The 22,491-nt window shown below is 42.6% G+C and overlaps 1 protein-coding gene across 1 annotated transcript in view; it reads right to left on the bottom strand.

Moving 5' to 3' along the window:
• Positions 1-21,886, bottom strand: part of LOC126292054 (smad nuclear-interacting protein 1) — a 73,338-nt gene extending 51,452 nt beyond the window's left edge. Inside the window, exons 1-2 of the mRNA XM_049985857.1 lie at positions 21,635-21,886; positions 6,322-6,402 (exon numbers count right to left, since the gene is read on the bottom strand). Coding sequence (XP_049841814.1) covers positions 6,322-6,402; positions 21,635-21,673 — 120 coding nt within the window. The 5' untranslated portion in view covers positions 21,674-21,886. The remainder of the gene's footprint in view (positions 1-6,321; positions 6,403-21,634) is intronic.
• Between the last annotated feature and the right edge of the window lie 605 nt (positions 21,887-22,491).

Genomic DNA, 22,491 nt, shown 5'->3' with positions numbered 1-22,491 from the left:
ATGCCTGAGGCAAGATTAGAACCTGCGACCGTAGCTGCCACGTGGTTCAGGACTGAAGCGCCTAGAACCGTTCGACCACAGCTGCCGGCAGGTGTGTATATAATTATTCCCAAATATATCAGCGGAAAACAAGATAATACGATTATCTGCACTAGAAGAGAGGGGAATAGATTGTGAAATTTCAAGGTCGAAAGAATGTTCTCTCCAGGATTGGAACCTTCTCAAAATCTATGGGTGCAATAAGGGCCACATGCAATCAGAGCGATGAATTCCGCATTCGAGTTGTCTTGACTAGACAATAATGTGGGAGTCCGGAAAGATGAGAAGTACCTTAGTCAGTCCTAGGCCCCTAAAATTCGATTCTGTCGGGCAGTCTGAAGGGGTTTTTGTAAGGTTTCCCATATTCACCTAGTCACATTTTAGCCCTTGGACAACACTTTACATAGCAACAATAACAAATGTAGATTACAAAATACACTTCGTTTAACTTCAGTTTCGTCAGCACAATAAAAATTGCAAAGCATGAATGTACTATCATAAGTGTACTGACGCGTTCAGATGTGAAGCTTTATAAGCAATCAAAGTTTTGACGCTGGCGTCAGAGTTCAATAACCCTACACTTGAAAGTTTGTTTCCTGTTTGTCCAGTTTGGGGAGAATTAATGTGGCATTTTCTCAACCATTCTGACTTTTTCCTACTCCAAATTTTTAATTTTCGTTTTTAATCTAACATAATACGAAAATGGATAATTATTTTTGTGACTATTTTATGGATTTATTTAATAACTCGTTGGTTACGCTACATTTAATCCATGAGGATATACAGGGTGATTCAAAAAGAATACCACAACTTTAAAAATGTGTATTTGATGAAAGAAACATAATATAACCTTCTGTTATACATCATTACAAAGAGTATTTAAAAAGGTTTTTTTCACTCAAAAACAAGTTCAGAGATGTTCAATATGGCCCCCTCCAGACACTCGAGCAATATCAACCTGATACTCCAACTCGTTCCACACTCTCTGTAGCATATCAGGCGTAACAGTTTGGATAGCTGCTGTTATTTCTCGTTTCAAATCATCAATGGTGGCTGGGAGAGGTGGCCAAAACACCATATCCTTAACATACCCCCATAAGAAAAAATCGCAGGGGGTAAGATCAGGGCTTCTTGGAGGCCAGTGATGAAGTGCTCTGTCACGGGCTGCCTGGCGGCCGATCCGTCGCCTCGGGTAGTAGACGTTCAGGTAGTTACGGACAGATAAGCGCCAATGTGGTGGCGCTCCATCCTGCTGAAATATGAATTGTTGCGCTTCTTGTTCGAGCTGAGGGAATAGCCAATTCTCTAACATCTCCAGATACTGTAGTCCAGTTACAATAGCACCTTCGAAGAAAAAGGGACCAAAAACTTTATTGGCTGAAATGGCACAGAAAACGTTCACCTTAGGCGAGTCACGTTCATACTGAGTTGTTTTCCGCGGATTCTCAGTGCCCCATATACAGACATTGTGACGGTTGACTTTCCCGTTAGTGTGGAAAGTTGCTTCATCACTAAACACAATCTTTGAAACGAAAGATTCATTTGTTTCCATTTGAGCAAGGATAAAACCACAGAAATCGATTCTTTTAATCTTATCAGCTGCAGACAGTGCTTGAACCAATTTCAGACGATAAGGCTTCATAACTAACCTTTTTCGTAGGTCTCTCCATACAGTTGATTGTGGAATTTGCAGCTCTCTGCTAGCTCTGCGAGTCGATTTTCCTGGGCTGCGAACAAATGCTTGCTAGATGCGTGCTACATTTTCATCACTCGTTCTCGGCCGTCCAGAACTTTTCCCTTTGCACAAACACCCATTCTCTGTAAACTGTTTATACCAACGTTTAATACACCACCTATCAGGAGGTTTAACACCATACTTCGTTCGAAATGCACGCTGAACAACTGTCGTCGATTCACTTCTGCCGAACTCAATAACACAAAAAGCTTTCTGTCGAGCGGTCGCCATCGTAGCATCAACTGACGCTCACGCCTAGTCAACAACGCCTCAAGCGAACAAATGTACCACTAAATGAAACTTTATAGCTCCCTTAATTCGCCGACAGATAGTGCTTAGCTCTACCTTTTATCGTTGCAGAGTTTTAAATTCCTAAAGTTGTGGTATTCTTTTTGAATCACCCTGTACTTTAAATAGATTAATCAAGAAAGTGGTACCCAGATTTACAGGGTGACCCAAAAGAGCACAAACACTTGAAAATGCACTGTTGTATTTGTTGTGGTCTTCAGTCCAGAGACTGGTTTAATGCAGCTCTCCATGCTACTCTAACCTGTGCAAGCTTCATCTCCCAGTACCTACTGCAACCTACATCCTTTTGAATCTGCTTACTGTTTTCATCTTTTGGTCTCCCTCTACGATTTTTACCCTTCACACTGCCCTCTAATGCTAAATTTGTGATCCCTTGATGCCTCAGAACATGTCCTACCAACCGGTCCCTTCTTCTTGTCAAGTTGTGCCACAAACTTCTCCCCATTTCTATACAGTACCTTCTCATTACTTACGTGATTTACCCATCTAATCTTCAGTATTCTTCTGTAGAACCACATTACGAAAGTTTATATTCTCTTCTTGTCTAAGCTATTTGTCGTCCACATTTCATTTTCATACATGGCTACACTCCATACAAATACTTTCAGAAACGACTTCCTGACGCTTAAATCTATACTCGATGTTAACAAATTTTTCTTGTTCAGAAACGCTTTCCTTGCCATTGCCAGTCAACATTTTATATCCTCTCTACTTCTACCATCATCAGTTATTTTGCTCCCCAAATAGCAAAAATCCTTTACTTCTTTAAGTGTCTCATTTCCTAATCTAATTCCCTCAGCATCACCCAACTTAATCCAACTACATTCCATTATCCTCGTTTTGCTTTTGTTGATGTTCATCTCATATCCTGTTTTCAGGACACTGGCCATTCCGTTCAACTGCTCTACCAAGTCCTTTGCTGTCTGACAGAATTACAATGTCATTGGCGTACCTCCAAGTTTTTATTTCTTCTCCATGGATTTTAATACCTATACCGAATTTTTCTTTTGTTTCCTTTACTGCTTGCTCAATATACAGATTGAATAACATCTGGGAGAGGCTACAACCCTGTCTCACTCCCTTCCCCACCACTGCTTCCGTTACATGCCCCTCGACTCTTATGACTGCCATCTGGTTTCTGTACAAATTGTAAATAGCCTCTCGCTCCTTGTATTTTACCCCTGTCACCTTCAGAATTTGAAAGAGAGTATTATAGTCAACATTGTCAAAAGCTTTCTCTATGTCTACAAATGCTAGAAACGTAGGTTTGCCTTTCCTTAATCTAGCTTCTAAGATAAGTCGTAGGGTCAGTATTGCCTCACGTGTTCCAACATTTCAAAGGAATCCAAACTGATCTTCCCCAAGCTCGGCTTCTATCAGTTTTTCCACTCGTCTGCAAAGAATTCGCGTTAGTATTTTGCAGCTGTAACTTATTAAACTGATAGTTCGGTAATTTTCACATCTGGGCACTACTTCACGAAATAATGCAGCGGTCTGAAATGACATATAGGGTTTTGTTGAAACCAAGACAGAGTGCAAATACTGGCTCTGGACAGCAACACATCAGTGACACCGCATGAGGTTCGTGTATAAAATGTCAGAGTGGCGGGTGGGAGGTACGACACTATGTTACAAAACCGCATCATCCCTAGCCTGGCTGATATACATCTGCTCGTAAGTATGACTTTTATGCAGCATGGCGCTCCATTTCATATAGCTACATGCATTAAAGAACTCTTGTACACATCGTTTTGTGAGGATCGCACGCTGAGCCGCCATGTCCGTCACGATGATCATGATGGTTTGTGGGGAACTCAACATCGTGGTCATCAGCGCCCGTAGAAGTTCCAAATCTTTCTGCTTCCAGTCTCGGCACTTCCCGAATGATGGTGAGATGATGAGGACAACACAAACACCCAACATCCGTGTGTGTGTGTGTGTGTGTGTGTGTGTGTGTGTGTGTGTGTGTGTGTTGGTTGTGGAGTCACCTTAAGTTCCAAGTCTACCGCGGAGTCACCTTAAGTCCCAAGTCTACCGCGATCGTCCAACCTCATTAGGGATGCTAAACGACACTCCGACTGCAGTTTCGCGACGTAGCTACTGGTACGCTGTACAGTGCTGTTCACAACATTGTCCCTCGACTATAGGTATTGTTGATGTATGACGGCCGACACGTTGTGCATTTGCTATAAACAACATCGTCTCTGTTAAATATCAGTTATCATGCCGATTATTGCTTTTGTTATCATATGAAGCGCCATCTATTGGTTATTTCGTACAAGTTGCTTTGGTTTCAGTAAAACCCCATGTCAACCCAAGCATGTGCACCAATTTTTACCTCTCTACCTGCCTTATTCCGTGAAGTAATGAATTTTCAAATGTTGGCGGATTTTGGGGTCACCCCGTATATTTATGACAGAAAAAGGCACTTTGCATACACTACTGAAATATGCTTACCCTTTTGGTATTTTTGTAATCGATCTTATAAATGTGACTATCTTCTCAGATACAGTAAGTTTTTTGTCAGATTTAGTTTTTGGGGGTCGCCACGGTTTCAAACTCTTCCAATCAGTTGTATGGAAACTGGCATTTTGGTCGCTCTTGGGAAAAAAAAAAAAAGAAATCTGCGGCCGGTCATAGACACGCATAATAGCGTGGCTGAACGGTGTGTACAAATATTCGTAGTAAAGGTGAAGGAACATTTTAACTTACAAGTTCCGCTCATGCTCATAAATTAAGGATAATGCTGATACATGGTGAAACAACGCTCTGACGGGCGGTTTGCGGGTTCAAATCACCTAGGGGTATGACCATGCGGTGCATTTGACCTGCGGTCGTCACACAGTGGCGCTGGCAGCAGTCCACATACGCAGAGGTGTGTTTGTGCATGTCAGAGTACGGTGCAGCGAGTAGGTGTGCAGACGTTTTCAGACGTCATAATGGTGTCTGTGTGTGAAAATGGCTCAAAGAACACTTATTGATGAAGTTACGATGGGTAGAATACTAGGGCGATTGGAGGCTGCTCAAACACAGCAGCTCATAGCATGGGCCTTCCGTGTGCCACAAAGTGTGATCTCAAGATTATGGCAACGATTCCAGCAGACAGGAAACGTGTCCAGGCGCTACCATACGGGACGTCCACAGTGTTCAACACCACAAGAAGACCGATGTATCACCATCAGTGCCCGCAGACAGCCACGGAGTACTGCAGGTAGCCTTGCTCTCGACCTTACCGCAGCCACTAGAACAGTTGTCTCCAGACACCTGAACAGACATGGTTTATTCGCCCGGAGACTTGCAGCATGCATTCCACTGACCTCTGGTCACAGGCGAGCCAGTAAAGACTGATGTATAGAACACAGTACATGGTCATTAGAACAGTGGTGCCAGGTTACGTTCACGGACGAGTCCAGGTATAGTCTGAACAGTGATTCTCGCCGGATTTTCATTTGGCGTGAATCAGAAACCAGATAACAATCCCATAATGTCCTTGACAGGGGCCTGTATGGAAGTCGTGGTTTGATGGTGTGCAGTGGGATTATGTCCTGCATGCCTTTGACAAAGGAACTGTAACAGGTCAGGTGTATCGGGACGTCATTTTGCACCAGTATGTCCGCCTATTCAGGGGTGCAGTGTCTCCCACCTTCCTCCTGACGGATGATAGCGCACGCCCCCACCGACCTGCCATCGTGGAGGAGTACCGTGAAACAGAAGATACCAGGCGAATGGAGTTGCCTGCTTGTTCTCCAGAACAAAGCCTCATCAAGCACGTTTGGAATGCTCTAGGTCGACGTATCGCTGCACGTCTTCAAACCCGTACGATACTTCAGGAGCTCCGACAGACACTGGTGCAAGAATGGGAGGCTATACCCCAGCAGCTGCTCGACCACCTGATCCAGAGTATGCTAACCCGTTGTGCGGCCTGTGTAGTTGTGCATGGTCATCATATCCCATATTGTTGTCGGGGTACATGCGCAGCAAACAGTGGCGTCTTGTAACACGTGTGTTTCTGGACGGTTTTGTCAACTTAAAAGCAATACCGTTGACTTACAGATCTGTCTCGTGTGTGTTCCCTATGTGCCTATGCTATTAGCGTCAGTTTTGTGTAGTGCCACGTTGTGTGGTACCACTTTCTGCAGTTATCCTGTAGTAGACTACTGCAGTAAAATGATTTAACCTCTACGTTACTAATGATATTGGTGACGTGTAATCCAAAAACAGGACACTCAGTACGTTACCATAGCAATCGCCTGACGCAGAAGATACTGGATCCTCAGCTTCCTCTTCACTGCATGCACGAGTGCACGGTGGAGCAGTATCTGTGGGTTAAGCAAAAGAGATCAGTAACTTTTGTATACTAGTAACTCAATTATTATAGTAGGATATACATTTAAAAAATTCAAAGCAATTTTTATTTTGTCTTTGGAAAGTATTTTATTTATTTGTCTGCATCAATGTTAACCTCATAGAAATGATTCCCATCAGATAATAAATACTAACACCAGAGCTTTTACCAATCCCCGAAACACTTTTGGAACTTCATCTTTGGTGTGGATTTTAACTCTCTCAACGATTAGGTTTTAATCTCGTCTATGTTACACTACTGGCCATTAAAATTGCTACACCACAAAGATGGCGTGCTACAGACGCGAAATTTAACCGACAGGAAGAAGATGCTGTAATATGCTAATGATTAGCTTTCCCGAGCATTCGCACAAGATTGGCACCGGTGCCGACACCTACAACGTGCTCACATGAGGAAAGTTTCGACTCGGTTTCTCATACACAAACAGCAGTTGACTGGCGTTGCCTGGTGAAACGTCGTTGTGATGCCTCACATGTAAGGAGGAGAAATGCGTACCATCACGTTTCCGACTTTGATAAAGGTCGGATTGTAGCCTATCGCGATTGCGGTTTATCGTATCGCGACATTGCTGCTCGCGTTGTTCGAGATCCAATGACTGTTAGCAGAATATGGAATCGGTGGGTTCAGGAGGCTAATAAGGAACGCTGTGCTGAATCCCAACGGCCTCGTATCACTAGGAGTGTAGATTACAGGCATCTTATCCGCATGGCTGTAACGGATCGTACAGCCACGTCTCGATCCTTGAGTCAACAGATGGGGACGTTTGCAAGACAACAACCATCTGCACGAACAATTCGACGACGTTTGCAGTAGAATGGACTACCAGCTCGGAGACCATGGCTGCGGTTACCCTTGACGCTTCATCACAGACAGGAGCGCCTGTGATGGTGTACTCCGCGACGAACCTGGGTGCACGAATGGCAAAATGTCATTTTTTTCGGATGAATCCAGGTTCTGTTTAGAGCATCATGATGGTCGCATCCGTATTTGGCGACATCGCGGTGAAAGCACATTGGAAGCGTCTATTCGTCATCGCCATACTGGCCTATCACCCGATGTGATGGTATAAGGTGCCATTGCTTACGCGTCTCGGTCACCTCTTGTTCGCATTGACGGCACTTTGAACAGTGGACGTTACATTTGAGATGTGTTACGACACGTGCCTCTAACCTTCATTAGATCCCTGCCAAACCCTACATTTCAGCAGGATAATGGACGTCCGCATGTTGCAGGTGCTGTACGGGCCTTTCTGGATACAGAAAATGTTCGACTGTTTCTTTGTCCAGCACATTCTCCAGATCTCTCACCAATCGAAAACGTCTGGTGAATGGTGGCCGAGAAACTGGCTCGTCACAATACGCCAGTCACTACTCTTGATGAATTGTGGTATGGTGTTGAAGCTGCATGGGCAGCTATACCTGTACACTCCATCGAAGCTCTGTTTGACTATGCCCAGGCGTGTCTAGGGCGTTCTTACGGCCAGAGGTGGTTGTTCTGGTTACTGATTTCTCAGGATCTATGCACCCAAATTGCGTGAAAATGTGATCATATGTCAGTTCTAGTATAATATATCTGTCCAATGAATAACCGGTTTTCATCTGCATTTATTCTTGGTGTAGTAATTTTGATGGCCAGTAGTGTATATGGACCATATCCGGAAAATACTGCTGACATCCCATCAGACAATTACAAAAATGTTATTCAACAGGTTAGCCCCAACGAGGAAACGGGCTCCAGTCGATGTTGGTCGCATCAGCGCTCAACTCTACCATGCCTGGACTTACTATGTGAAAATGAGCTATATTCAAGATAATCCACAGCAGCTTAACACCAGAAGCACCTACTAACACCTCACGAGACGCTATAGCCAAAACCCCATGGAAACGAAATTTCCAGTAGTCGACTGGAGTAACGTCTGGAAAAATATGAACAATCCCATCCCCCACTCCAAAGTAGTGTCCACATGGTATGACATTGTAAACGAGAAGGTCCCCACAGGTGAAAAACTGCACAATATCAAATTGAAGCAAAGCCCCATACTGTGATCATTGCCATACTGTAGACACCTTGGCACACATCGTCATCTGCCGAGACCAACACCACGTGTGGAAGTGGACTAGAAAAGAAAAAAGAAAAAAAGTGCAACAATTACTAGAACTACAGAATCTGCTATAACAGTTCAAGAAGTACTTCAACCAGACTGGCATTTCTTTCCTCGGACAAAGAACAGTAGCTGCACTTGGATTATCGGCCAGTTCGCATATTTTGCAATTACGACTAAACATCCGAGTATAGACGATTACGTATAGTATAAAATGGAAGAGCACCATAATCTTAAGAAGAATCCTAAATACAAAGTTTAGTTTCAAAATTTATTACTTCACACTTTGCCATAATGAAGAGGTAATATTTGGTTGGCGCACAATAACAAAGTGAGTCGCTACTAAGTTTGCATAATTTTAATTAAGTTGTTAAAATTTTTTTGTTTGTAAGCCAAGGAGCCATAACAGGGAAAATAAATTAATACACATTAAAAATGGTGTTACAAAAAAAAAAGAATCCGGACAGAGCGTCTGCCATGTAAGCAGAAGATCCTGGTTTCGAGTCCCGGTCGATGCACACATTTTCAACTGCCCCCGATGATATTTATCAACGTCTGTAAGTAGCTAATGGTCTGGATTTAATTGTAATTTCATTCTTCGAGAGCAGCAAGAACACCAATTGTATCTGTTCAAAAAAGCTTTCAAATGGCTCTAAGCACTATGGGACTTAACATCTGAGATCATCAGTCCCCGAGGCCTACTACTTAAACCTAATGTACCTAAGGGCATCACACTCATCCATGTCCGAGGCAGGATTCGTACCTGCGACCGTAGCAGGCCACACCGGCCGGCAAATCGTAAATTAGCTGGGTACGAAGTGAAGTGTTGTCTCTTGGGTCGTATTTATATAAGGCCGCAGCGGGCGGCCAAGGGAACATCTGCTGTTATCCGCTCTATGCCCAATGTAGTAGCCTCTAAACGGTCGCTTTCTCGGAAACACAATATTTTATAGCATTGTCATGAATCAGTTTAGATTCTTTGTTATTTTTGTATGAATGTTGTTGTTGTTGTTGTTGTTGTTGTTGTGGTATTCAGTCCTGAGACTGGTTTGATGCAGCTCTCCATGCTACTCTGTCCTGTGCAAGTTGCTTCATCTCCCAGTACCTACTGCAACCTACGTCCTTCTGAATCTGCTTAGTGTATTCATCTCTTAGTCTCCCTCTACGATTTTTACCCTCCACGCTGCCCTCCAACGCTAAATTTATGATCCCTTGATGCCTCAGAACATGTCCTACCAACCGGTCCCTCCTTCTTGAATGTAATTAAATTAGCTATAATCACAGAAAAAGCTTTAGTCCGCCTGCGTTTAAACTTAGGCGTCTAAAATTTTTAGAACGGAACTGACAGTAGAACATGACCTCTGAACTACAACTTTAAGAGACCTTTTATTTGTTATTATTTACATCCAGGCCTTGAAACGTGTTATAGCTCTATTAATTAATAGATTTCATCACGTGCTGTAATCAAAACTTTCTAGGATTAATGTAACAGGTATTTAATCTACTACAAATAAGGAAGTTTTTGTTCCAAATTTAGTTTTCAGCAAATTACTCGAAAACTATTAGAGGTAGCTTAATGGAGTCACGTAGTTACCATTTTTATGTTGAACTGAAGCGTCATACAAATTTTCATATTTCTAAGTCTAATATTTAGCACCTTCAATTTTTCTTGAAAACGTGGTTTCTGACCAAAGTAATGTTTTAATCACGTTGAGACTTTTACCAGTTAATTTTGCACATTATGGCCAAGTTTTGCGTTCCTAGCTTTATTATTTAGCGCCACTTATTTTTTTCTTAAAACGATATATTTAGGGAAAAATATTAATCTGATCAATCTGAGATTTGGCAGTTTAAACGTTAATACACTGAGGCATATGTTGACAAAGTCTGGAAAAGCAACTTTAATTTTTAATTTAAATTATGGTGCAATAGTTGTGTGCTGTGCACAGACGCATTGTGGCGACGTGGCGTTACTAGCAGTGGACTTGGGTAAGTCCCGGCGTATTCTCCCGCCTCTTATCTCTCAAATTATACAGCGCTTGTTTGGCCACATTGGTACCGGTACCGAGTAACGGTATTCAGCGAAGGTTAACATTTTCTGTGCAATGTGACAGATGACGCTGTATCGGGCCGTTTGCCTATGATGAGTACCTAAGATTGCCATCCGTCCCGATACACCGTCACCGTCGCCGTTGTGGACCGTCATCAACATCTACATGGTGACAATTATTGAACTATATGAAATAAAATCGTCGTAACTTCTGAACAGTTTGCGTTAGAACGTTCAAACTGCACGGTTGGCCGCGGCGCATGATGGGGTTCAGCGACGGGCATATCGAACATGTCATAGCCTAAATCCGAATATCTGTAGTGACATTTCCATGTTGAATAAAGTGTGTGCGCGCCATGTTTGTAACTAATTTACGTTTTTCTTCATTTAGTTCAATAATTGAGCCGTGGTAAAAAACTGCTGTTTTGAAGAGCGCGCCGCAGCGCGTTGTGTGAAGCAGTCGCCCTCCGTTTCTGCAGGTGGCGCCGCTGTGGCAATCGCAGCTTTGGTGTCTCCCTCTGGTGGGAAAGGCGAAAGGTTGCCTGTTCACGTGCATTTAAGGGACGCTATGAGCTCGGCAGGTTCTCAGTCGGAGTGAGGCTAGGTCTGTCTCTCGTTTGCATTTGTGCGGCAGTTAGTGTCTGTCTGTCGTTTGGATCAAGCCAGAAAATGAGAGTCTTGCGACTCCTCCAGTAACAGAACTCAGCTAGTGGTCGCCCGGTCGGGGCTGAGTTCTTGGATCTGAGTCTGCGCGTTAGGCCGTCGAGCTGCTCGGGCAACGGTCATTGGCGGTTGGATCGGTCGGTTGGTCGGTCGGTCGCGCACTGAGACACGAGATGACTTGTCCGCCTTGAGTCACGGTGCATGTGAGATCACCACGTGAGTCCAGTGGGATCGCGGCGTATAGCGAGGGGTAGTGACTTCGCGGTCGACACGAGAGCAACAGGAGTCAATCCACGACATCGGTCTGGCCGGTGCGAGCTGCGACGCCGTGAGACGGGAGATCGGTGCGCCTTCCTGCGTCCGTTGAAGCGGCTGGCAGCGAACGGTTCAGGAGAGTGTTGGGGGTGCTGCGCCAGAAACCGCAGTTTATTAGAAGTGATTGGAGATATGTTGTTTCATTTACTTGTTAAATTCTACTAGTTTTCTTGGTGAGGTCACCAGGCGCTTTGTTTTGTGGTCATCCCACCATACTTCTCCGTCAGCCCACCCGCGGGAAGCTGGTTACTTGTGAACTGGGTGGTCTGTTTTTCTCTTGTGGAACTGAGGAGGTTTAGAGCAATCTGCGATTCGGGTCGTTTAGTAACGCCCCCCCCCCCCCCCCCCCCTTTGTCAATCTGCCCTGCGTTAATAGCTGCCTCTGTAATGTTTGTCGGATTCGGTGTTCACGAATTTATTGCTTAAAGACCGAATTCTTGAAATATGTTTTTATCTTGCCTATCGTCTTACGAGGTGGTATATGTGTAATGTAGAGCACATTGTACGTTTTATGGGTTTCACTTAAATAGTCATTTTAGGTTATAAGGTTGCCACGCTTCCACCGTAAGAGAAAAGATGCACTTCCGGTGGCAAATAATTTGAGTGTTGTACCATTTCCATCCCTCTTATGGGGTGCATAGTTTACTTGTTTGTGTGAGTTGTTAAATTTTTTTTTTAGTTTAAAGTAATCTGGTGTGTTGCAGATTTGCACCAGTGTACTCTTTCAGAGATTGTGAGCGGTCTTGACTACGACCGTGTTGAAAGGGAGCAGGCAAGCTACTCAACCCGAAGGCTCATACTGTTAATATTGTCCTATCTGCCTCTAAATAAAATTGTAACTTGATATTTCGAGGGCGCTTTTCTGCTCATAATTTTAAATCTGTTTTTGAAAAAGATTTTGGGAATAAAATTCACATTTGTTAAAAGTAATTTCATTCTCTATCAATTACTTACACGCTCACCTCGTGTGATTAAATGTGTTAATGTTCTTGATCAATCGCTAGTAAATAAAGTAAATTCTTTAAGAAAAGATTTTGTAAGTAAATTTACGGTTCAATTGTCATCTTACATATCTACATGGATACTCTGCAAATCACACTAAAGTGCCTCACAGAGGGTTCATCAAACAGCGCGCGGGGAAAGCGAACACCTGTATCTTTCCGTGCAAGCTATGATTTCCCTTAAATTACTATGATGATCGTTCCTCCCTATGTAGGTATGCGTTAGTAACATAATTAAGCATTCTGAGGAGAAAAGTTGATGATTGAAATTTCGTGAGAATATTCCACCGCAACGAAAAACGACTCTGTTTTAATGATGGTCGTCTCAAATCCGGTACCACGTCCGTGACACTCTCTTCCCTATTTCGCTACAATACAAAAGGTGCTGCCCTTGTCTGAACTTTCTCGATGTTCTCTATTAATCCTATCTGGTAAGGATTACACACTGCGCAGCAGTATCCTAAAAGAGGACGGACAAGCGTGGTGTAGGCAGTCTCTTTAGTTGATCTGTTTGTAAGTGTTCTATCGTCAAACCGAAATTTAACGGATTCCTTTTATAATTCATGCGGATGACAAAACACTTTTCATTAATTAGGGTCGATTGCCAATTTTCACACCATACATAAATCTTTTCCAAACCGTTTTCAATTTGTTTTGATCTTCTGATTACTTCACTAAAATCTGTTCGTCATAATAAACTTGATGTAAACAAACGCGAACACGATGATTGGTCAGAAGCCGTAGCATACGTACAATTGTGGTGATACGCTCTTGGAAGTAGGTCCTACTTATGTATTAGACATATTATTACTAAGTTACGTAAGATGAAACTTTAACATATTCAGATGTATTAACAGCCACTAATGTCTTTCTTAACCATGCTTTAGCTACGTAGTTTTTATTTCAAAAATCGCGTACAGCCACTGCCTCTGTAGGGTTGTGCTCTGATTGTCGCGCTGCAAATGCGCAGTATGGAAATGACTGACGTTGCTTTCTGTTCCGTAGTGTAATAGGCGCGTGCCGAGAAATGGGCTGTTCTTAATACTTTTCATGAATTTACGGAGATAATCGGCTTTGAAGTTCTACCAGTTGTATATAATGCAGTCAATGAACATACCCACACTGAACGTGCAGCGCAGTCGGTAGCATAAATGAAATAAAATGTAGTTATTCGTGCGTTGGTTCACATCTCCCCAGTATAATTTTTTTCTCGTTCGATTTGAAATACCTCCATCTCGTAATTATAAGATAACCAATTTTTATGAATAATGCACTACTTCTAGTTTCTACACTACTGGCCATTAAAATTGTTACTCAAAGAAGAAATGTAGATGATAAGCGGGTATTCATTAGACTAATATATTATACTAGAACTGACGTGTGATTACATTTACACGCAATTTGGGTGCACAGATCCTGAGAAATCAGTGCCCAGAAGTAACCACCTCTGGCCGTAATAACGCCCTTGACACGCCTGGGCATTGAGTCAAAAAGAGCATGGATAACGAGTACAGGTACAGCTGCCCATGCAGCTTCAACACGATACCACGGTTCATCAAGAATAGTGACTGGCGTATTGTGACGAGCCAGTTGCTCGGCCACAATTGACCAGACATCTTCAGTTGGTGAGAGATCTGGAGAATATGCTGGACAGGGCAGCAGTCGAACATTTTCTGTATCCAGAAAGGCCCGTACAGGACGTGCAACATGCGGTCCTGCATTATCCTGCTGAAATGTAGGGTTTCGCAGCGATCGAATTAAGGGTAGAGCCACGGGTCAAAACACATCTGAAATGTAACGTCTACTGTTCGAACTGCCGTCAATCCGTCAATGCGAACAAGAGGTGACCGTGACGTGTAACCAGTAGCACCCCATACCATCACGCCGGGTGATACGCCAGTATGGCGATGACGAATACACGCTTCCAATGTGCTTTCACCGCGATGTCGCCAAATACGGATGCGACCATCATGATGCTCTAAACAGAACCTGGATTCATCCGAAAAACGACGTTTTGCCATTTGTGCATCCAGGTTCGTCGTTGAGTACACCATCGCAGGCGCTTCTGTGTGTGATGCAGCGTCAAGGGTAACCGCAGCCGTGGTCTCCGAGCTGATAGTCCGTGCTGCTGCAAACGTCGTCGAACAGTTCGTGCAGATGGTTGTCGTCTTGCAAACGTCCCCATCTGTTGACTCAGGGATCAAGGCGTGTCTGCACGATCCGTTATAGCCATGCGGATAAGATGCCTCTCATCTCGACTGTTAGTGATACGAGGCCGTTGGGATCCAGCACGGCGTTCGGTATTACCCTTCTGAACCCACCGATTCCGTATTCTGCTAACAGTCATTGGATCGCGACCAACGTGAGCAGCAATGTCTCGATACGATAAACCGCAATCGCGATAGGCTACAATCCGACCTTTATCAAAGTCGGAAACGTGATGTACGCATTTCTCCTCCTTACACGAGGCATCACAACAACGTTTCACCAGGCAACGCCGGTCAACTGCTGTTTGTGTATGAAAAATCGGATGGAAACTTTCCTCAAGTCAGCACGTTGTAGGTGTCTCCACCGGCGCCAACCTTGTGTGAATGCTATGAAAAGCTAATTATTCGCATATCACAGCATCTTCTTCCCGTCGGTTAAACTTCGCGTCTGTAGCACGTCATCTTCGTGGTGAACCAGTTTTAATAGCCAGTAGTGTAATTACATATTGGACGCGGAATTCCTGTTTCTATTTCATATACAAGTTCTTTAAATTAAGAAAACTTAAGTTTAATTTTGTAAGGCAAAAATGAAAAACCGAATCCACTTTATTTGGACTATGTCCATCGTTTTATACCACAGAGGTAGATAAGTATCGTAGAAACATGGAAAAACAATCATCTTCACACCATCGAGCACATCTTACAAATGCTGCATTTTTACATTTGCTACTGTACCAGTACAATATGTGCCAAACAACTGATCTGGAGCCAAGCTGAGGGATTCGGCCCGAGAAGTAACAAGACTGTTAAGCTGCTAGACATACTGGAACCAACACACGCAGCTATTCCACACGTCACTGCCGAAAGCTGGTGGGATATAGAACAACTCGGCATAAAAGAAGAGAAAATGCTGCTCCTGGTTGGCTTCGTGGATTCTGTTGTTGATAGGCTCGTCATCAACGTAGGTGATCCAGAAATGAAATGTATTTCTCGGATTCGGGTGTGGAAGGAGCTAAGAGATTACCAGACGACTGACTGTAATACCTTAAGCGGCTTCAATGTTTAACTATACGATGAAATCCTTGAATACTTTCTTACGTTACACACAACTTACGCAGAAAAATTTGCCTGTGATTATGTCAGGAACTTTCATCATTCTTGTTAAATTATAACAGTACGTTAGCTAAAAACTATAACGTGTTGCGGTTTTCGTCTAGTCGTCTAAGGAGCGTATTGTTGGAGATTAGCAGTGTATTATTTCATTCTCCTTAAAAATTAAATTACATTCGATGCTGTCTGTATTGCTCCTCTGCTTGTCTCTTTGTGAACTGTAGCTGGTCACGTCACTGCAACCTAGCTGTACCAGCTGGCCGGACAATGCTGTCCAAGTTAAATGCGCCGGTAAAGCTGTTATCCCGTATTATCGATAAGTCGATGTGCGCTTAACGCAAACAACAAAACGTACTCTTATTACCGTACTTGACAGTACTCGAGACAGCTTGGCTGCAGTCCCATGTGAATCGGAAATCCAGCGTGGTTCCAGCAAACGCGGAAGAATACATAGTGTAATGCTTACAGCAGGTTTACTCTTCTGATGAACGGATTATAGACGATGAACGACAGCCTCATCTTAAGATGGCTGCTCATATTGTCCCCTTAATAGTTTATATAAATAAGGAACAGCAGAGGGCCTGTAACATTAGCTTGGGTAACGCCAGAAATCACTTCTGTTTTACTTGATGACATTCTGCCCGTTACTACGAACCCTGACCTCTCTGACAAAACATCCCGAATCAAGTTGACTTCCGAAAGGCGTTCGATACACTTCCGCACTGTCGCCTGATAAAAAAAGCCTACGGAATATCAGACCAGCTGTGTGGCTGGATTGAAGAGTTTTTAGCAAACAGAACACAGCATGTTGTTATCAATGGAGAGACGTTACAGACAGGGGAATGTTATGGGACCACTGCTTTTCACAGTATATATAAATGACGTAGTAGATAGTGTCGGAAGTTCCATGCGACTTTTCGCGGGTGATACTGTAGTATACAGAGAAGTTGCAGCATTAGAAAATTGCAGCGAAATGCAGGAAGATCTGCAGCGGTTAGGCACTTGGTGCAGGGAGTGGCAATTGATTCTTAACATAGACAAATGTAATGTATTGCGAACACAGAGAAAGAAGGATCCTTTATTGTATGATTATATGATAGCGGAACAAACACTGGTAGCAGTTACTTCTGTAAAATATCTGGGAGTATACGTGCGGAACGATTTGAAGTGGAATGATCATACAAAATTAATTGTTGGTAAGGCGGGTGCCAGGTTGAGATCCATTGGGAGAGTCCTTAGAAAATGTAGTCCATCAACAAAGGAGGTGGCTTAGAAAACACTCGTTCGACCTATACTTGAGTATTGCTCATCAGTGTGTGATCCGCACCAGATCGGGTTGACGGAGGAGATAGAGAAGATCCAAAGAAGAGCGGCGCGTTTCGTCACTGGGTTATTTGGTAAGCGTGACAGCGTTACGGAGATGTTTAGCAAACTCAAGTGGCAGACTCTGCAAGAGAGGCGCGACTGTGACAGAAAAGGGAGGTAATGACAGTGGCACGTAAAGTGCCCTCCGCCACACACCGTTGGGTGGCTTGCGGAGTGTAAATGTAGATGTAAATGTAGATATAGATAACTGAGACGATATTCCATGAGCTGCTTGTGTGGCACAGTGTCAAAAACCTTCCGGAAATCCAGAAATACAGAATCAATTTGAAACCCCTTGCAATAGCATGTCAGTAAGCAGCTAGTTGTTTCACAAGGACGATGTTTTCTAAATCCGTGTTTACTGCGCGTCAATATACTGTTCTTTTCGATGCAATTTATAATGTTCGAAAACAATTTATATTCCAAAATCTAGACACTTATCGACGTTAATGATATGGGCCTGTAATTTAGTGGATTACACTTGCTATCTTTCTCTAATATTGGTGTGACTTGTGCAACTGTAGAACACTTTGAAGGAAGAGGGAGTTTGTAAACCATTCTGCCGAATTGATGTCTTGTGATGATCCGTCTGTACGCACATAGACCGTCGAGCGATTATAGAAATCTGTGAAATCATCAATCAAAAGAGGCGGCCGACTCTGAGAACGAGGTAACTGCATATGTTTTAATACTCTTCCTTCCACAATTTGCGCCTAAGTAGTGTAAAACTTCGCTGTGAGACTTCGTCAGTTTTCTTTAGAGATACTACTGGAGAGTACCACGGCTGTGGGCAAAAATTACGTCCATCGGCAGCATATACATCACGCGGATGACGAGTAAGGTAAGTGAAATTATATTTAATGTCGTAATTGGAAAATTTTCATGTGTTGTCTTTGTCGTTGCCAACGCTACAGCAGAAATCCAAATCGTTCATCTTTTGTCGTAATATGTAGTTCCGACAAACTTAACAAATAATAGTCACGACACTCTGGTGCGAAAGATGTTACCGTTTCACAGACGAAGCGGCAATAGCGCTCCAAGCGGTGAGAAAGCACTTACAAGCGTCGTAAGGATGATTGTTTATAATTATCTTCTACCTAATTAACGGAATTATTGTATTTGTGCGTGCCTTGCATTAGTAAGCTACCAAGAGATAAGAATTCCTGAAAAACGCTGAATCACAAGCTGCAACTCATCGTCTGAAGAAAGCAGTTTATTCCGCTGAAAGTAAGAGGTTATAAACAAATTCCATGCATGAAAAGCATATATTTCTACTGTTATCACAGGCACTTACCCCGACACTTAATTTTTTTTATGTTCTATGATTCTCCCTTGTTGTATAAGTCGCGACCGCTACGGTCGCAGGTTCGAATCCTGCCTCGGGCATGGATGTGTGTGATGTCCTTAGGTTAGTTAGGTATAAATGTGATGTCCTTAGGTTAGTTAGGTTTAATTAGTTCTAAGTTCCAGGGGACTGATGACCTCAGGAGTTAACTCCCATAGTGCTCAGAGCCATTTGAACCATTTTTCTGTATCAGTAATTACTTTTACTTCAAAAGCGAAAGTGTTGAAAATTTTTGCCTTTTGTGGCCAGATTTAGCAACAATTGTTGAAGTGGTTTCTTCTGTGTTGGGAAACAGTTTTATCGCTTGACACGATTTATTATCACATCTGTGCGGTTTTCCACTTTGCTACAGTTGTGATGGCCTATTTGGTACGTTAAATAATGTACGTACTACATTCCACACTGGTTTCCTTCGTTCCACATTCACTGATTTGGCTGAAACTGTAGGAACAACACTCCACTTCATTGGAGTCATTTCTTCCGGTGTGTACTAGCAATTTTGTTATTATTGAAAAGAAATGACATTACTCAATAAACATCTGGTCGTCAGAAGAGAATCGTAAATAAACAGTCCCGCAATGCACAGCTTCGTATTTCCTCGGGTCCTTAGGAAACTAAATAATCACATATGTGGTGTAGTTTCTTAATTATTGTCGGTTTTCATGAAACTACATAAGCTTCCTATAGTAAAAACTACGTTACAAATCAATATAAACGTTAGCATTCGCACTCATCCGATATTGTATTCAGAAATGGGCACTTATCGAGTTTAGGGGGACACCCATGAAATCTTTGAAAAATATATCATATTCGTGATCAGCATAGTCAAATTGACGATAATCGGTAAAAATACTCAGTTTTGAAACAGTAAAACAGGATTTTGTATTTAACCAAAATGTAACAATACAACAACATAACAATGTGATTGAAACAGAACATATCCTCATGTAATCGAAATATAACAATGCGTAAAGATCATTCAAGTTAATTTGCAGCAAGCTAAATCGCAGCATTCGGATAAACGTGCCTGATGTGATCAATTAAATTGTGAAATGAGTTTGATCCAAAACGTTGCCGCCATAGTAACTCGGCCAAATAGTTGGACAGAATACTGCGGTGAGTACCAAACATGCACTTGTTTTTCTGTTTTGCTTTCTGCCATACGCTTTCAACATGATTAGTAGTTGCGTGAGTAATTGGATCAACGAAATGCATGGAATGATGAACAGTCAAATGCTGATAACATAGATTCTGGACTGAGTTATAAGCTCCCCCCAAATCGGAAACATAGTGGTCCAAGGCCGCGCATATTATTGTAGAATCGGCAGCAAAGTTGCAGCATCTACAGGAACGAGGAAGCTTTCTCTGGTCTTAGTGTCGTATCCGCCGAAAACCCACTGTTCCATAACCTTGTGACCTCGATTGTATTCTCGACGGACAAAACAGCTTTCGTAGATCTCAACTGTATGCCCTTGACCGCCTAAAACAATTGGCTCTTGCACGAAATACTGGTGGCAAATGTCTCTGCAGAACTGTTTGAAATCAGCAGCCGCACTAGCCGAGAGTTGTAGTTCACGCATCGAAAATTCCTGTTTATCGAGTTCGGAGCTCCAGAAGTAAGCCATTATGATAATGCATTCGATAGACATGACTACCCGTAAAAAAAAAAGGATCTTTGCGAATTGAAATCTTCTTCCTGCAAATGCGTCTTACAGAGCAGCGCCAAAGACGACTCTGGGGCAGATTGCTTGCGTTCTAAGAACATTTTATTCGCACCGCCAAGGCATTGTCCATCTTCACAGAATCTCTCACGTTTCAGCAAACCATGACCGAAAGCCCATTCCATAGCTTAATCACTATCACGGCAAACGTTGAACAAATTTACCATACGAAATTCGGTCAAATCAGGGAAAATTCTAGTCATTACGAGTTAGTGGAACAAACGCACAGAACAAACACCGAATTAACACCTAGCTACACTGTTATTTGACTTTAGTGTAAACTGAATAAGGCGATGTTATCCCAGTGCTTTGATGTGCTACGATTTAGCTTCGATGATGTTTACAAATAACATATTGGTCGTCCGGTCAAATAATGAGAAAAAAAAATTTTCATTAAAAATTTTTTCTCTCGCTATATTAAAAAGTTTTTATCGGGGATGAAAATAAATACCATCTTTAAGATCAACCTAGTGTAACTGATCAAGAAGTGAGAAAAGACATTTTCGAAAATTTTGTCCCCCTAAACTCGGTAAGTGCCCAAAAATTTCTCTTACTGGCCGCTTGGGGCGCTGCTATCGCTGGAGGTAAGAAAAACGAGATGGAGTGTCGCGATTGTTATGTTAGTGTGTTGCTCCAATCGCTGTAAACAAAATAGGTATCTTACTCAGAGACAGTCACGCGTTCGATGTATATAGCTTGCAAGCGTTCGTGGAAATTATCAAATTCCCTTATTTGGAAATTATCAAAATTACCCCCTACTGCTGACTCGTAGGGAGCGTGAACATAAAATGAGATTAATTACAGAGCGCGTAGAAGTATTTAAACGGTTATTCTTCCCCTTCACCATGCGGAATGAAACCCAAAGGAGGTACAATTTTAAAGCTTTGCCTGCCATACCAATAATATTATGTCGTCAGTAACCCTGAAAAAAAAATAGCACACCGTTCCTATTAAGGGTATAGCATCTTAATGAGGCCTACCCGCTCATTATGGTATTGGTGTGGCATTTCTCTCTAGTGGGAGGATGTTGTACCTACAAACATTATGCGGGTGGTATTCTTTCCAACACTGAAGACGTTGCATTACAGGCATAGTGCTCAAAATGGTAGATACCCCTTGCCATGCACTTCAAAGTTATTACAGAGCATGTATATAAATGTAGGCGAGAAGAAGAAAAGTGCTGCCAGATACTAACTGAAGTATAATAACCACCAAGAATAAATTGGGAATCATCACAATCCACAATAAAGATACGTAATATTCAACAAAATGATACTTCAACCAATCATGTAAGCTCATGATCTTACCTGGGTAAGCAAATACGTTTTTCGCTTCATCATCGACATAAAGACGACGTTTCACTTGCAAGTGCTGGCGCCGTATTGTAATCACATATTCCGAAGCATATTTAAAATACTCGTTTGACACTGGATGCGAAAGGAAACGGAAAACCACGCCACATTTTCCGCTTATTTTCTGGGGAACTGCCCTGCCGCTTAGCAGTGAGGTTATATCAACTGCCGTATGTCAGCGATATTAAGTGACAAGGAAATCAAAGAATGTGTACAATTATTTCACAGCTGCACAAATGCGCGCTTTCACGGAGTACTCCGATACAAAAGCACAACACCTCCAACGAAAAGTACGCATTCTTATTTTGATATAATGTACCAAATATATGAAATATGGCCCGTTCCTTTACGTATTAACACAGACGATTTCTAGATACCGGAGGGAGAAAATGTGGATGCGCCTTTCTGCCTCTCTCCACAAACAAGACACACCAAATTAGAGAAAGAAACTAAAGTCCCTTCTACGCATCTGCAGCCAACATACAAGCCTTACAATCTGTAAGATCTCTTCAGGTTCCCAAGGTTTTGAATTTGAGTCTATATCAGTTTTGCCTACTATGTACTAAAGTAAATGGGGTTTCAGGGCAAAAACAACTTTTTTTAAAGTCATCAGTCTTCTCAGTGGTTTAATGCGGCTCACCACGAATTCCTCTCCAGTACAGATCTTTTCATCTCAGAGTAGCAGCTGCAACCTACGTCTAGGGATGGGAAAAATCGACCAGTTAAAGCCGATATCGGTGTTTTAGTTCCGAATAACCGCTAGTTTTCGGTATTTGTTTCGTCTCAATTATAACACGTTTTTAATTTTTTTC

This window comes from Schistocerca gregaria, chromosome 9, assembly GCF_023897955.1.
Source record: "Schistocerca gregaria isolate iqSchGreg1 chromosome 9, iqSchGreg1.2, whole genome shotgun sequence".
NCBI lineage: Eukaryota > Metazoa > Arthropoda > Insecta > Orthoptera > Acrididae > Schistocerca > Schistocerca gregaria.
Note: the sequence above shows the minus strand (reverse complement) of the source record. Positions and strands in the feature narration are given on the sequence as shown.